The 16,960-nt window shown below is 40.6% G+C and overlaps 1 protein-coding gene across 1 annotated transcript in view; it reads right to left on the bottom strand.

Annotated features, from left to right (window-relative positions):
- GABBR2 (gamma-aminobutyric acid type B receptor subunit 2) overlaps nucleotides 1-16,960 on the bottom strand; it is an 850,065-nt gene that overhangs the window by 297,576 nt on the left and 535,529 nt on the right. The window contains exon 6 of the mRNA XM_036741052.1: nucleotides 6,005-6,205. Within this exon, the coding sequence (XP_036596947.1) occupies nucleotides 6,005-6,205 (201 nt within the window). The remainder of the gene's footprint in view (nucleotides 1-6,004; nucleotides 6,206-16,960) is intronic.

Raw genomic sequence — 16,960 nt, 5'->3', positions numbered from 1 at the left:
GTGATGCTGAATCCACCACAATGCAGTGTTTCAGTAGTTTCTCGCCATGCAACGTTACAAAATTATTCAAAAGCAATGGTTTCATTGAAAATTGTGCTTTTATTATAGCTCCATGGGACTATTAATAGACTATTAAGACTGGAATTTATTCTATAGCTCTACGTAATTCTATAGGAGAGTTCTGGCCATTATGTTAAATGCTCAAAATGGAAAATTAAACAAAACCAGAATTTAAACCTAAAGTCATTTCTAAAAAATGGAAACAAATTCATAAAATTTAGTGTGTAAAAGAGCCCTAGATATTTTCTAGTCTAAATGCCTGATAAAGAAACTGAGGCCTAGGAGGATCAAGTGGCTGGGTTCCTACTTTAAATCTTCTACTTTTATTTGGCCACCTTGGCCTATTTTTGTTGTTATTTGGTTGATTAGTTGTGCCTGAATCTTTGTGACCCCATTTGGGGTTTTCTTGTCAAAGATACTGGCGTGGTTTGCCGTTTCCCTCTCCAACTCATTTTACAGATGAGGAAATTGAGGCAAACAGGGTGAAGTGACTTGTCCAGGGTCATACAACTAATACGTATATAAGTCTAGATTTGAACTCAGGTCCTCCTGATTGCAGGGTTTATGCTCTATCCATTACGTGACCTAAGCTGGCCACCCTGGGCTACGCCTTCTTTGAAATCAATGGTAGAACTGGCAATACTATCATTAATAATTTACTGAAAGCTGAGCTTAATGAATAGGAAATAGCCAGACCTATAAAATGGAAGAAGCACCTCACAATCTGTGATTTTGAACTTTTTTTTGAGGGGGGAAGGCAGCTAGTAAATGTGTCAAGTGTCTGAGGCTGGATTTGACCTCAAGTCCTCCTGATTCCAGGGCTGGTGGTCTCCTCACTGCGCCACCTAGCTGCCTCGATTTTGAACTTTGAATCACCAGACAGTATGCTGGCAGAAAGGTGAAGGGATCAGCAGGATGGTGCGATGCAAATGATGCTGGATTTGCTGGGCTTGGAGTCAGGCAGATCTAAGTTTGAATATTGCCACATGCTCTTATTAGCCGTGTGACCCTGGGGAAGGCACTCCCAGCCTCAGTTTCTTCATCTGTAAAATGAGGGGGTTGGACTCAGTGGTCTCTAAGGTCCCTTCCAGCTCTCAATCTACATTCTCATGCCATGGCTCGAAAGCCCAGCTCTGCCACTTTCTACCTTTGTGACCTCGGGCAAGCCATATACCTCCCTGTGTAAAATGACGAGATGAACTCTGAGGCCCCTCCTAATTTAAGACTATGATTCTATGAGCTATGTCCAAGTCCAAATCTCAGCCTCAACTCTTTTCTGAAAATTGTAGCAGTAAGGAAGGGGCGGACAATTCTGTTAGAGAGCACATGCTGGGTCCAAGGGTTTCTCTCTTTAGAAAATCTCTTCCCTGTGAGATTGTGGGCCTTTCTGGTCAACTGACACTCCAGAAACCAACAGCAGCACCAGTCAGTCAGATAGGCTTGTTTTCCTGTTATGAAGGGGGGTCTGGAGGAGACCACCTTGGAGGTAGCCATTAATAAACAAATTAATCAATAAATTAATATAAATATTTATTATATAATATAATTAATATAAATAAATTAAAACAAATATTAAATATTTTAAAATAAAGTAAATTAAAAGTGAATTGTTCTGTCATTAATGGGTGGGATTTTAGTGTGACAACAACGCAATGGAACACGAAGATAAAACAGTGAATACAATCCCCTGCTCTGTAGGGGCAATTACCAGTTGCTATTTTAGGAGAGATGCTGCTGAGGTTGGGCCGACCAGGGCAGACTTCGACTGCATAGTGGATTAGAACGCTGCACCTGGATTCAGGATTCAAATCCAACCTCAGACACCAGCTGTGTGACCCTGGGCAAGGCACTTAACCACCATCAGCCTCAGTTTCCTCACCTATAAAAAGGGGATAACCGCAGCACCTACCTCCCAAGAGTGTTGTGAGGATAAGACGAGATATTTGTTAAAGATCTTTATAAACTTTAAAACACTATATACATTTAGCTATTATGCCTAAGCAGTGGTACATACACAGCTACAATAGTCAGACGTACTTTAGGCTACTTGCCTTCATGCACACATACACACCCTCCCTGTCCCAAATTACTTTGGTATTTCAATGAAAGGGCAAGAGAGAAGTGTGAAAATATGGGGTTTGGTGCAAACAGCTACAGATACTCTGGGATTGCCTCGTTCCATCCCAGTTAGGCCTGGCGCATATGAAGTACTTACTTACTAAATGCTTATTGATTGGCTGGTGAAAGAGATGGCAGATGCTCTGAGGAAATCTCTCATGAGGTTTCTGCCACCCTGAGCTCTGCCTTCCACCCTCGTGCTGCCTGGACACAGGGTCTGGTCATCTCATCTCAGAAGGATTTTTGAAGGGCTAAGCTTAGCAGAGTTTTCACTACACTTCTGGGACATCCCCGAGGGCTGTGGGCAGTAGGCCACAGCCAGGGTTCCCCCCAGCTTCAGGGAAGGGGAACATAGACCTTGAGTTTCCCCACTTATGAAAGAGTCCTAATTGTGAGTACAGTACACTAGGGTCGGGGCAGAGGAACTATAGTCGTGCAAATATTATTGCTCCAGATCAGCACTGAAAGTGGAAACTAAGCATATGGTAAATCATTTGATGACAGTTAGCATAGATAGAGTGCTGGGCCTAGAGTCAGGAAGACTCATCTTTCTGAGTTCAAATCCAGCCTCAGGCACTTACTAGCTATGTGATCCTGGGCAAGTCACTTAGCCCTGTTTGCCTTAATTTCCTCATCTGTTGAAATGAGCTGGAGAAATGCCAAACCACCCCAAATGGGTCAAGAAGAGCGGGCCATGACTGAACCTACTGAACAACAACAAGGATAGGGCTTGGACCTGTGATTTAATTTGTATAGGGAACCCCCCTCGTTTTACAGATAAAGAAACTGAGGCACAGGAGGTTGCCCAAGGTCACAAAGTTAGAAAGTGGCAGACCTGGGATTTGAACCCAGGACATAAGAACACAGATTTTGTGAGGGAAGGGACCTTTGAGACCACTATGTCCAACCCCCTCATTTTACAGAAACATGGAACCAAGTAAGGACATTATTAGCACAGTGCCTGGTGCCTAGTAGGTGCTTAATGAATGTTTAATAACTACTCACTATTGACATTCTATGAGCTATGCTCACATTCCCACACTGATTTCCTAGGTTCCACAGAGCCTGGTGGTTGAAAGTTCATTACTCATTTACAGATGGAAAGGACCCAACCCCCCATTTTACGGATGAGGGAAGTGAAGCTGAGAGTGCCCTGCCCAGAGTCACACAGCTAATAAAAGCATGATGCAATATTTGAGGTTAGGGAAAAACATTGCATCAGTTGAAAAAACTGCTAACAATAAAGACTGGCACGCCCTCTGTCATTTATAATCTTAGAGAGCTGTCTAGGCCAGAAGTGTCAAACATGTGGCCAACAGGTTGTATGCTCCCAGATCTCCAGATTAAAGTGTGATTGGGAAATGTTTAACAAAGTAAAAATATAATAGAACACAGATAATGTCAATATGTGGTTTTCTAATTCAATATGATGCCAGCATGGAAACTTACATGGTTTAGTGGCCCCCATTTCTATTTGAGTTTAACACCACTGGTCCAGAGCCCTGAGAGACAAGTTAAGTTACTTGTCCAGGGTCACACAGCCAGTATATGTCAGAACTGGGACTTGAACACAGGTCTTCCTCCCTCCAAAGCCAGCTCTCTACTATGAATAAGTCTAGTACTTAAGAAGCCCAGAAGGTTTACACTAAAATAGAGAATTGAACATTTTTTTTTGAAGGAAAAATGTCTTCTGTATAATCATCATCTCTCTCTCAGAATCACCTATTTAAAGCCAAAAGGGAATTAAGGGGCCATTTAGTTCAATCTCTTCCTTTTATGGATGAGGAACCTGAGGCTTAAAGAGGTAAATGATTCAACCAAGGTCATATGGGTAATAAATGATAGAACAAGGACTTCAAACTGGTTCCTCTGACTCCAAAACCAGACATTTCCCCCTTATATCAGGCTGACTTTGCCTTGAATATGCATGAAGCCCTAGATACTTTTCAGATCACTTTACATTCCACAAAAATTTATTGAACATCTGCTACGGGCCAGGTCCTCTCCTATACACACGCTAAACCATGTGATCATCACAACATCCACGAGATCACTGAGAGATGAGGTTACGTGATGCCCTGAAATCAGACACCTGCTAATGAAAGGGGCAGGACTAGAGCTCAAGTCTGTTAGGTCATAATCCAGTGGATTACTCAAAGCATCATTCCACATTGCCTCAGTGATTAATGACTGTGTCAACTGACAATCAATCAGTAAGCCTTTGTTAGGAGTTTACCTTGGGTTAGGTGCCTTGGCAAGGACTGAGTATACAAAGAAAAAGTAAAAACAGTTGCTGCCCTCCAGGAGCTTGCATTTGATGAGGGAGACAATATATGCATAAATAGATATATACAAAATACATAGAGAGTGGAGGGAGGACAACCTTAGAGAGGGAGGCACTAGTAGCTGGAAGGTGGGGAGGGAAGTGCAGAAGGCGATGTTTGAGCTGAGCCTTGAAGGAAACTAGGGACTCCAAAGGTGAAGAGGTAAGAAGGGAGAACCTTCTGGAACGGGGGACATCCGTTACAAAGGAAATGGGAGGTGAGGTACTGTATGTAAAGAACAGCAAGTGATCCTGTATTGATGGATTGGCAAATGTGTGGAGGGAAGTTGTGTGTAAAAAAAGAGGAAAGGAAAGATAGGAAAGGGCTAGGTTGTGAAGTGTTTGGCTTGTAACTGATCCTAGAAGTAATAGGGAATCATTGGAGGTTATTGAGTAGGGGAGTAACACGATCAGACCTGCTCTTTAGGAAAATCACTGGTGGCTGTGTGGAGGGCAGATTGGAGGAGTGGGGAGAAATGAGGCAGGGGCATCACTTAGGAAGCTACTGAAGGCCCTGGAGAAGGGTGGTGGATAGGAAGGATAGACAGGGATGTATGCTAGAGATATGGAGAAAGAAATGACAAAATTTGGCAACTGATTGGATGTGTGGGGTGAAAGTGAGGAGTTGAGAGTGATACTGAAGATGACAACCTGGATGTCTGGATGGATGGTCATGCCCTTGACAGTAAAAGGGAAGTCTGAAGGATGGGTGGGTTTTGGGGAATGTTTTGAGTTGGACATGTTGAGATTCAGATGCTTATGGGACATGCAAGCTTTGGCTTTTGAATTGGACCTGTTGAGTTTCAGATGCTTATGGGATACACAGGTCTACTCCATCTAATGCAAAGCTTGTTGTCATTTTGCAATAATATCATTAAGATGTTATAACCATTTCCTACTATAGTGATTCTCTCCAATGCTTCCCCTTGCTCCTTACCCCCTATCTCAGTGAAACAATGTGAGGTCATTTTCTTGAGAGTAGTCAAGCTCAGTTCCCTGCCTGGTATCTGCTCAATTCCCCATGGGGCATTTCCACATTAAAGTAGCTTTTGTATGTCCCAAAAGTGTCTCTGCTTCAACTCTGCCTTGCAATTTTCCTATGGACCTAAAATGATCCCTGGCGACATTGTTTCCTCTACAACTGTGATGTCATAGTGCCTGGCACATAGTTGGTACTTAATAAATGTTTGTTGACTATTGACGTTATATGATCTATGTTTACATCCCCACATTGATTCCCTAGGTTCCACAGAGCTCAGTGGATGAAGGTCTATTGAATCAAAATCTTTCAAGGTTACAAATAAGATTACAAAACTTTTAGTCAGTCTCCAAAATATTTCATGAATGCTAAGTAGATGAACACCAAACATACTTCTAAGCAACTATGGAATCAGTAACTCCACTTTAACAGCTAGTGTCCCCACATCAATATATGTGACAATATTTAAAAACAAGAAAAAAAGATGTCCAGCAGCTGAAATTTAGAATGACAAAGATACCAACCCTTCCTGAAATGGTCTTGATCTCTTTTGAACTGAGGGGCTCAAAATCCACTCCAATATAACCCTCCATGGCCGCCAGGAGATTTTTGCTGAGGCAGGGGGATGGATTGCCTTCAGAATGTGCCAGTTCCCACCAGGAGGGTTCATACCAGCCAGGAATGATCCACTGATACTTGCTGCCGAACATGTTTTCATGAAATGCCTACAAACCAAATAGTTTTAAAAGTCAAAAGATCATTGGACATTCCACTGGTAAAAGAAACATTTTTTAAAATTTTGTACGCAATTCATATTGGCATCCCACTATTTAGAGAAAAACCACCCAGATGTTTTGCCAACATAATCCCCTATTTCCTTTTAATTTTTGTCACTTTATTATTTTGAAAAATTTTTTATCACACAGGAAGAAAAATTACACTTTAAAAACATTGTAGGAAATTGCAGGTATACCCATCAACTGGGGAATGGCTGAGCAAGTTGTGGTATATGATTGTTATGGAATATTATGTGCTATAAGAAATGATGAGCTCAATGATCTTAGAAAAACATGAAAAGACTTGCATGAAATAATGAAGAGTGAAATGAACAGAACCAGGAAAACATTGTATAAAGTAACAGCAATATTGTTTTAAGAACGACTTTGAAAGTTATTTTGACTAATATAAATACCCAAGTTAATTATAAAGGACATATGGAGAAATATGATAAACGCATCCAGAGAAAAAACTGACAAATAGAAGTATGTATAGAATAATTACATATATATATTATGTGTGTATATATATGTGTGTGTGTGTACACACACACACACATATATCTGTGTCTAATGGTGGCTATCTCTAGGGTGGGCAGGGGGAGAGAAGAAAGACAAGACTTTACATGATAACTTTGTTGTATATTTAAAAGGAATAACAAATTGTACATAATAGATTTGCAGTTTCACGTGCAATCATCTTTTTAATTATACTATGTCATAGAAATGCTTGTTTTATTCCATAAATTAAAAATAAAATGAATTTAAAAATATATTTCAGATGTAGATATTCATCCTTTCTCTTAGTGATGTAAACAAAATCTCCTTACCTTGCCAGATCCATATTGGGTCTAGAACAGAATATCTAATTTGGAATCTAGTTTCTAAAAGCTGAAGAATTAATCACTCACTTGGGAACTAATTATGCCCTGCTGCCTCTACACATCTACATATATATGAATATACACACTTCTATAACCAAGGGTGTGCTGGTTAATGTTTAAGAAGCAGCTAGCCCTGCCCCCCAAAAGTAGCCATGGCACACTGTTGTTTAATTTGCATTACTAATGTTTTCTCCATCACTTTCTTAAGTCTAGAAATCAACAATACAATTAGTCAAGTTTTGATTTGTAGCACTTGCTGATTTCTGAGGTGTAAATGCTCACACTGAAAATTTAACAATCAGCTTAACGTGAGCTCATATGAGCTGGTTCCAATACATCCCAGCTAACACAGCATCTCATGAAAAACTCCGTACAAATATATGGATATATGTAATGCCTAATTTACATATATAATTGACATGTGAAAGACAACTGAGAACTTGCTAGCTGTCCCAAGGCAATAGCAAAAGACTACACCCTCCCTCTCTCCTTCCCTCTCTCTTGTCTTTTTTTGCCTTGAACTTTTCTTCTTCCCTTTCCTTCCTCCTTGGTTTCCTGGGATGACTTGAAATCTTTGCTCCTCAGTTCACATTTGTGTTGGTAAGCAAAATGGGCTCCTTAGCACTTAGTTCAACCAAGTGCCCTTGAATAGTTTGGCTTTTGTTCCCTTTGAGTAATTTAGTGTATTTCATTGAGCCTTACTAGGTGCTAAGCCCCAGGCCCAAACCCCTATTAGGTGTAAAACCTTAGTGGGTGTGGACTGGCAACTAAGGTGGGGCCCAAGGTGGGGCTAACTCCAGGGAGGGCCTAGCTTACATGTCTGGGAGAGCAGAGGCTCTTAGACCACGTGGGTTTAAGTCGCCTCTTTGTGACGATTCTAGGTCACGTGGGTGAGTCGCATGTGTGACTCACCCCTGATGCTGAAAAAGATATAAAACCAGGAGTTGACCTCCTCTTCCTTGGAGCTCTTCCCCACAGCCGTGGTGGCAGGCATGACCCTGGGCCAGCCCTTGTTCTGAGCTCCTGGGCTGAACCTAGATGTTGGTAGCTATGAATCTGAATTTGGTCTGTCTGTTGATGTTTGTAATTTGTTTGCAATTTGCTCTGAAGTTCAGTGTGCTGGTCTCTTCCCCTGAACTAAGTGAACGATATTTGTATGCTGAATTAAAGTGAACTTGTCAACCCCTTCACCTTGCTTTCCCTTAGTTAAGCAGATCAAAAGAACCTGTGCTATTGGCAGCTTTCTGGGGGCTGGCTGTGGGTGGATCTTACACCCCCACAGAAGCTGCTAGCCGGACTGTTGAAACAACATTATAATTGGTACAAGGGTAGGGTTGGTGGCTAGGGACAGGGTAGAGGGTAAATGTTTTATCCTTCAGTCCAAGCTTTCTGGTGGCAGCAGTCAGCCCATCTCATCAATCCTTCCCTGTACTTTGCTCCAGAGTCTCACCTTCTGTAACTTACTATTTAGAATACCCTGAATCTGGTTTTCCTCTAAAATGCATATTTTAGTGACTCTTTCTCCAGCCCTTTGTGTGCCCAAAGATCCATTATTTATGAATTATGAGTGCCTTTTTTCTTTGCCTAGAAAATGAGGAGGGAAAATCTTTTTATTTCCTATCAGTTTTCCTATTGTTAGCATCAGTAAACAATTCTTAGGGATTGTATTTGCTTGCTTCAGGAAAGAAGGGAAAGAGAGAAGCTGGCAGCCGGCTGTGTTCTGGTCTGAATGGTCTGGGGGAGGGAAATCTTGGTCAGAGGCAACAGGTGATGGCAGTGGAAAGGAAAGCAGATAGTCCAATCCTAGGCCACAATCTCTGGGGCCAAGGAAAGAAAACAAAAAACCAAACAAATTTAGTGGCCAGGAATGATGTAAGCCAAGGAATTCCCCTGGAGGACCTGTACATTCTCTCCCAATTCCCTATAGCCCCTTATCCATGAAACTTTTGGAGCCTCCTCAAGTCTTGTCCAGCTCTTCACTCCAAAATCCTGGGCCATGGAGCCATCACCTATAACTCTTTTTTATGAGAAAATTTTTTAGATCTTCATTCTCTCCCTCTTACCTCTCCCTCTCCCCCCAAGAAAGTAAGAAAAACCAAACCCATTACAACATGTGTAGTCATGTGTAGTCAAGCAAAACAAATTGCCCCATTGGCTATGTTTCCTCTTCTCTCCACCAGCCTCACCAAAAGTTCCTTAGTCCATACTCTGAGCCATCACCTCTCTATCTGGAGGTGAGCAGCATGGTTCGTCATGAGTCCATCATGACTCATTGCACTGACCATGCTTTGGGGTTAGAGGAATCCCAGTTTTCCCTGACATACAAATGTGATGGAATGAGGGTGATTAAGATGGTAGCAGCTCACATTTATATTATGCTTTAAGGTTTACAAAATTCTGTCTTCACAATAGGGAAGAGTAGGTCTGGTATTATTCATCCCATTTTAGAAAAAGAGGAAATTGAAGATCAGCTAGCTGAAGTGATTGTCTTGTAGACACACAGCTAATAAATGTCAGAGCCAAGACTCAAACCCGTGTCTTCTGACTCTAAGTCCCGCTCTTTCCATTATACCAACCTGAAGCTGAGATTCTGGGGTGAAGTGCAAGGAAGGAATAGGATGAGTGCCACCACCAAAACAAGAGCTGAGACTGAACCTTGGCACAGATGTGGCTGACCAATAGGATCAGTACAGTGAGGATGCCAGCAGTCCTATGGGTCCACTATGGAGAAAGTCCTATCCTTTCTCCATAATATTCCTGACATAAGTGGATCTGGGATCTCATTTGGACTCTCTCTGTCCTCTGGTACAGATCATGACACCTGACTCAAACATTTACTAGCTCTATAATCCTGCACAAATCATTTAACCTCTTTATGCTTCTGTTCCTTCACATGTAAGATCAGGAGGCTGGACTCAATAATCTCTAAGATCCTTTTCAGTACTAAGGATGCTAGGAGCTGTCAAACTCTGTCAAAACCATCAAAGTACTCATTTGGGGTGCATCAGGTAGGAACAAATAAAGCCACAAGAAGGAACCTGAGAATCATCGTCAAGGATTGCAAAGTTTTGGCGAAAAACCAAAATCAAAATAAATAAATAAAATTAGGAGTATCAATAAAAATTAAAAAACAAAACAAAACAAAACCTGAAGACCTTGGGGGAGGGTGTTTGTGGGAGGGTGGGAACAAGGGCTATTTTCATCACTACGGCTAATTTTAGGTCCTTGGTTGTTGTTGATCCTTCATTTTTGAAGAGGACCGATGACATCATGGGGTGATGTTTTGACTTGTCTGTGAACTGGCAGAGTTGCGAGAGATCATCAGCCTCACTCTCACACTCCAGACAGGATAATTGGTGATGGCCTGGGATGCATTGGATGACCTTGCCATCTACAATGCCTAACCAAGCTCTAAGTGCACCACACAGGCTATTTCAGCTGCCTTCATAGCCACTGGAACAAATAGTTCTCATCTGCCCATTGGACCAGGGGAAAGCCTTCATGTTCTTGGAGTAGACATTCCACTAATTTACTGATGGGTTTGATTTCTGTTGGTTACCTTTAATGTCTGTCTGCCAACATTGTTTTCCTGGGGTGTGGTTGCTGTGCATGCTACAGCTTCTTGGAGTAGGAGATTCGGGAAGAGAAAGGCAGATTTGGGAAGTGGCTGGCTAAGAACATTGAGTTTGAAAATATTATTTCTGTACCACAGTTTAAAATATAGGACTTTTTGGGGCAGCTAGGTGTCACAGTGAATAGAACACTAGCCCTGGAGTCAGGAGGACCTGAGTTCAAATCTGACCTCAGACACCTTGGGCAAGTCACTTAACCCCAATTGCCCTGCCTTTCTCCCTCCAAAAAAAAAATAGGACTTATTGCTCCAGGAAAGGGATGGAATGTACCTAAGTAGGGCCAGGAAAACCCTTCTTGTTTGGAGTATCTAGAAGATGATCAAGAGTGCTCTAAACTGAAAATGGATTGGAGAGGGAGAAAATGGCCTACGTAGAGCTGACCAGCCTGTATCCCAGAGAGCAGCAAAGACAACACAGGGCAAAAAGCAGCAGATAAACATTTTACAAGTGACAAAATTCAAGATTAAATCATCAATAAAACCCAGGGCCTTAAACATCTATAAACAAATGTACAACATACTGGTGATAAACAGGGTGAACTAAAAATACTAATTCAAGAGAGAAAATTTCATTTAATAATTATCAATGACATTTGGTAGAATAGAAACCATCAATGGTCTATGGTTCTGGAAAGGATACCTTATTTCAAATGAATGGAAAAGACAGAAATAGAGGCATATACACACATATACATACATACATACATACATACATACATACATATATATGTGTGTGTGTGTGTGTGGGGAGAAATACAGTAGATAGCATTTGAGTGAGGATTAGTAGAGACAGAAACAGCAATAACTGTGCTGTAGGTATTTACCAATCACCACTGTTCCCAAGAAGAAATTAGATCTTGAATTTGAGAAATAGACCATAAACCTGGTATGGAAGCATGATTCTATTTAGGAGGTAATGAAGGCAAGGAAAAGGGATGGAAATGTTACTTGGTGTGGATGGATGATGATAACCGATGAAAATGAGAAGGGTGACCTATTCAACTTTCACTTTTAGTTCTGCTTTCTCTTCTAAGGAAAATTACATTAGGATTGGGAAGGAGAGAACAAAAATGGTGAGCAGTAGTTAAAACTCAAAAATCTTGCTACTCTCAACAAGTTGAAGTCACCAGGACTGGACTAATTATATCCCAGGATCCTGAAAGAACTGGTGGATGTGATTCTCTGCTATGGTTGGTGATCTCTGGAAGATCTTACAGAATGGGAATAGAGAAGAACAAGTGTTTTATCTCTCTTTTTAAAAATGAGAAGCCTGAAAACCATTGACCAGGGAGTTATATTTCTCTTCCTGGCAAAATTCGTGAACACATTATTCAGAAAATATTTTGTGAGCACTTAGGAGGAAAAGCAGTGATTACTAAGGCCAGCATGACTTTATTAAGAGCGGGTCATGCCAGACTAACCACATTGCCTTTTTTTTTCTTTTGACATGGTAACTAGTCTGGTAGATCAAGGGAATGCTGCTGACAGAGTATGCTTAGATTTCAGTGATGCATGTAACAAAGTCTTTCATGTCACACTTGGGGAAAAGATGGATGGATATAGTGTAAATAAGAACACAGTCAGGTGGACTTGAAACTGATCGAATGACCAGACCCAGACAGTGAGTAGCGGGGTTATAGGCTAGATGATGGAATAGTTAGGTGGATTTGAAACTGATTGAACGATCAGGTACAAAGAGTAGTGGGATGAGATTGAGAGATACAGGCTAGATAACAGTAAGATTAGGTAGATTTGAAATTGATTGAATGACCAACTCTAGGGAATAGAGACAAGCAGTGGGATACAGGCGGAAAGATATAGGCTAGTTAATAGTATGGTTTGGTAGATTTGAAACTAATTGAATGACCAGCCCCAGAGAGTAGACCTTCATGATTTCCACACAAAATTTGAGAGGTGTCTCCAGTGGAATGGCCCAGTGATCTCTCTTGTGCTGCTCAACATTTTTCTCTATGACTTAGGGGAAGGCATAGAGGTCATGCTTGTTAAATCTGTAGATGAAGATTAGAGGAATAGCCAATATGTTAGATGAAAGAGTATAATTCAAAAAGATTGCAACAGTGTAGAACGAATTGAATTAAGGAAGATGAAATATAATGGGGTCAAACATAAAGTTCTATACTTGGGTTCAAACAATCCATTTCACAAGTATAGTTCTTGTGAACTATAGTAGATTTCAATTTCAAGCTTCTTGAGAGCAGGGGTGGGGCAGCAAGGTGGCACATTGGATCAAGTACTGGGCCAGGAGCAAGGAAGACCTGAGTTCAAATCTGGCCTCAGACACTTCCTAGCGGTGTGGCCCTGGGCAAGTCACTTAACTCTCTTTGCCTCAGTTTTCTCCTCTGTAAACTGAGCTGGAGAAGGAAATGGCAAACTACTCTATCATCTCTGCCAAGAAAACCCTAAATGGGTCATAAAGGGTTGGACATGACTGAAAATGAAACAAATTCTAGCCATAATTATATTTATACAAACTATACTCATTACAATAAGAGAATCATAGACTTTTAGAACTGGAAGAGACCTCAACCATCATCTCATCCAACTTACTCATTTCACAGAGGAAGAAACTGCAGTAAAAGTATAAATATTTAAGAAAGTATAACTCCCAAAGTTTGCATAATAAATCAAAGGACAGATACTATCTGTAAGAAGACTTGAAGAAACACAAGCATCTCGTTATGAGGTCATAGCTCATTAGATTTAGAACTAAAAGGGAATCTTAGAGATCAGTCCTGTCCCATATCCTCATCCCATGGATTTGGAAACTGAGGCTAAGAAGGATTAAGGGACTAGGCCACAGAGGTAGTAAGTTGAAGAGGTAAGATTTGATTCCAGATATTTTATGTTTCTTCCTTTAGTCCCTCTCTCAAACTGACCTTAAGGGTTTAACCTAACTCTGGCTTTTCATTCTGGTAAAAAGAGAGATATCAAAGTTTCATTTTCATGTTGGAGAGTTTGAAATACACCAGGCCATAAGCCTGGATCTGGTTTCTGCCTCATCTGTCTGCTTCACCCACTTTGTTTTAGCTGTTAATTTAACTACCTTATCAGAGAGAAAGTGTTAAGTGCTTTCTTAGCACTTCTGAGTCTGTAGGTTCCATAGTCCAATGGGCTTCTCTGACTTTTTTTTTTTGCAACAGGGTTCAATTTGCTTTCAGCATCTCTGAAAGACTGTTTTTGGCCTTCTATGCCCCAGCCCTTGAGTGCTCTTTAACTCAGCATAGTTGAGAAAAATCTAGGAGACAGCATAGTGCCCATATCAAAGCATGCTTTTCTTGTAATGGTCTTTTCCAGGTCAGGGGGTTCTTCTTTTCCCTCCTTCCTGGGTTGAAGTTAAACTTTACTTTGTCTACTCAGAATTCTTGGGCACAAATGTCCTTTTACCTGAATCTTTCTGATGGCTGAATGTTTGTTCTACAAATGCCAATTTTTTTTGTTAAAAAATTACTTTTTAAACAAAAAAGTTATTATCCCTACAAGTTTGGAGATTTTCCTAAAAAGTATTACACATAGCCCTGTTTTTTTTTTAAAAACAGGACATGCTGAATAGAAGCTTTTTTGATGATTTGGGGTCATCTTAAAAATGTCAGTTCTCACATTGGAGGGTGCTGCCCTAGGAGACTGTTGAGGTTCATAGGGCTTTCTGTCTGGACATTGAATGTACCTAGATGTGGGACATTTTAAAATTCTCAATCTGCTTTTTATGATTTTTCTTTCTCTTCCCTTTTTATTATATTGGAGGATGTCACTTCTTACTGCTATCATCATAATTGTTTATAGCAGTAGTAGCCTTTCTCTCCTCAAAACTAGTGAATTGCTTTTAATTTAGTATATAAGCCAGAAAACTCCACTATCAAGTCTGTTAGAGTTGTTTATAAAATAAATGTAAACGGGTTTTCAGTGAAGGACTCCAGGACTCTTTTATCAGTAAAATGCATGGGCTTTATGACAGCTATTCTGCTCAGATGGCTTTTGTTCTTCTTTCCTAATCCTTAGCTGCCTGGGGGGTGTTGCTGGATGAGTGACTTCCAGCTAACTCTCATGCCTGATTAATGAAAATGAGTCTCATTTTTTCTATCTGTAAGCTAGGAATATATTTGCAGCCTTCGTGTTTATTATTTGAAAAACATGTTTCATAGAAGATAAAATTTTTAAATTTTGTGAAACAGTGGGAGCTCGTTGGCTGCAGGGATTTAGGTATTCATTCACTTTCCTTCTGGTACCACCAGACAAACCACTTACTTTTGTGAGGAAGAAGGAAAATTTGAGGAATAAAAGTAGAAGTTTTAAAAATATGACTCAATAACTATAGGGCACCAAATGCAGATGGAAAGTGAAAGATGAGAATTTGTTTGCTTTATATCATGGGTAGTTTTAAGTATTGAGCTATAAATAGACATTTGCCTCAGATTTGCGGAAGTTGGACCATCTCTCCATGTTGCCATTTGGACACCCATTGTTCAGGAGCATGGCTTTTGATTATGTGATTTTGATGGCAAAGTCAAGCAAAGGCTAGGATGAAAAGCAAATCTCAAAATCCCAAGGCCTCGAAAACCACATGAGAAAAGTAGCAATGAGATTGAGGCTCTGTCTCTCACGATGAGCACCCTGGATAGAAACCAAGTATAGAGGCCACTGCTGATGTTAGCAAGCATGGAGAAAAGGAGACCAGCATCACTGGAAGGTTTAGATCAAAAGAAGAGCCTCAGTGCCCTCTGATCTAAGGACAAGAACATTGGCTTCAAAAGTTACCTGGAAAATAATCATAGGGTGATGAATTGAGTCCTCTTCACTTTTCTGTTTTGTTATCAGTTGGTCTCATAACTTTAAAAGTCCTCCTTGTACCTTGGTAATTCTAAAGATATCTGCTAGATGGGGTGGCTAATTTGTAAATCTACTGAATGCAGTGAGTAAAATAGACTATTACATAGGGAAAGAATGAAGGACACAAGCATTTATTAAGTGCCTATTGTGTGCAAGAAACTTCACAAACATTACCTCATTTTGTCCTTACAACAACCCTAGGGTGTAGGTTATTATCTCTACTTTATAGTGGAGAAAATGGAGTCAGGCAGATATTAAATGACTTGTCCTGGGTTACACAGCTAGCAAGTTTCCTGAGGTCACATTTGAACTCACGTTTTCTTGTGCTCTAGTCACTGAACCACTTAGATGCCTGGAGTTGGACTGTTCCATTCCACTCTGGGAGACAATGAAGAGAACTCCCTAGCACTGTACTTGGGAAATTAGAATGGGTAGAGTTTTACATTCTTGAGAAGCAACAGGGTTTCACTATATTCTTGTGGTCTTGGAACATCAAGAAAGATATTGGTGGGGAATGGTAAGGGGTAGGACATCTCTGGCTTGGGAAGAAAACTGGATAAGGAGGTAGCAGCAGGTGACTGGATACAAGAGCAAAAAGGCTTGAGAAGTTGAGGTCAAGTTGAGCTCGGTGATTTAAAGAGAAGAAATAAAACCTCAGAATAAGAAGGAACCTTAGGACTTAACAGGTCCAATCTTTGTCCAATCTCCTGTTACATCTGATTAACTTCCAGTCTTTGCTTGAACACTCTCAGTGAAACTCACTGTATCTTGAGGGTATACATTCTCTAGGTGGCTCAATGATCTGTTATTATGAATATTGAATAATATCATATAGGTAAAGCACTTTGCAAAGCTCAGAGCATTATGTATTTATCAGATATTATTACTTTGCTAGCAACAGTAGCCTTTCCATACAGTAGATATACAGTTTACAGCAGCAAATGACCATAGTAATCTTGTGTTTGAAAAATGTAAAGACTTAAGTTTTTGGGATAAGAATTAGCTATTTTTTGGCAATCAATTGTTGGGAAAGCTGGAAAGTAGTCTGGCAGAAGTTGAGCATAGACCATTTTTTTGATAGGGGAAGGCAGGGCAATTGGGGTTAAGTGACTTGCTCAAGGTCACACAGCTAGTGTGTCAAGTGTCTGAAGCTGGATTTGAACTAAGGTCCTCCTGACTCCAGGGCTGGTGCTCTACTCACTGCGCCACCTTGCTGCCCCTATCTTATACTATTTACCAAGATAAGGTCAAAATAGATACATGACTTACATATAAAGAGAGATACTAGAAGAACATGGAACATATTACCTATCAGACTAATGGATAGGTGAGTAATTTATGAAT

The sequence above is a fragment of the Trichosurus vulpecula genome, chromosome 1 (genome assembly GCF_011100635.1).
Source record: "Trichosurus vulpecula isolate mTriVul1 chromosome 1, mTriVul1.pri, whole genome shotgun sequence".
NCBI classification, from domain to species: domain Eukaryota; kingdom Metazoa; phylum Chordata; class Mammalia; order Diprotodontia; family Phalangeridae; genus Trichosurus; species Trichosurus vulpecula.
The sequence above is the reverse complement of the archived record's forward strand: the minus strand, read 5'-3'. Positions and strand labels throughout refer to the sequence as shown.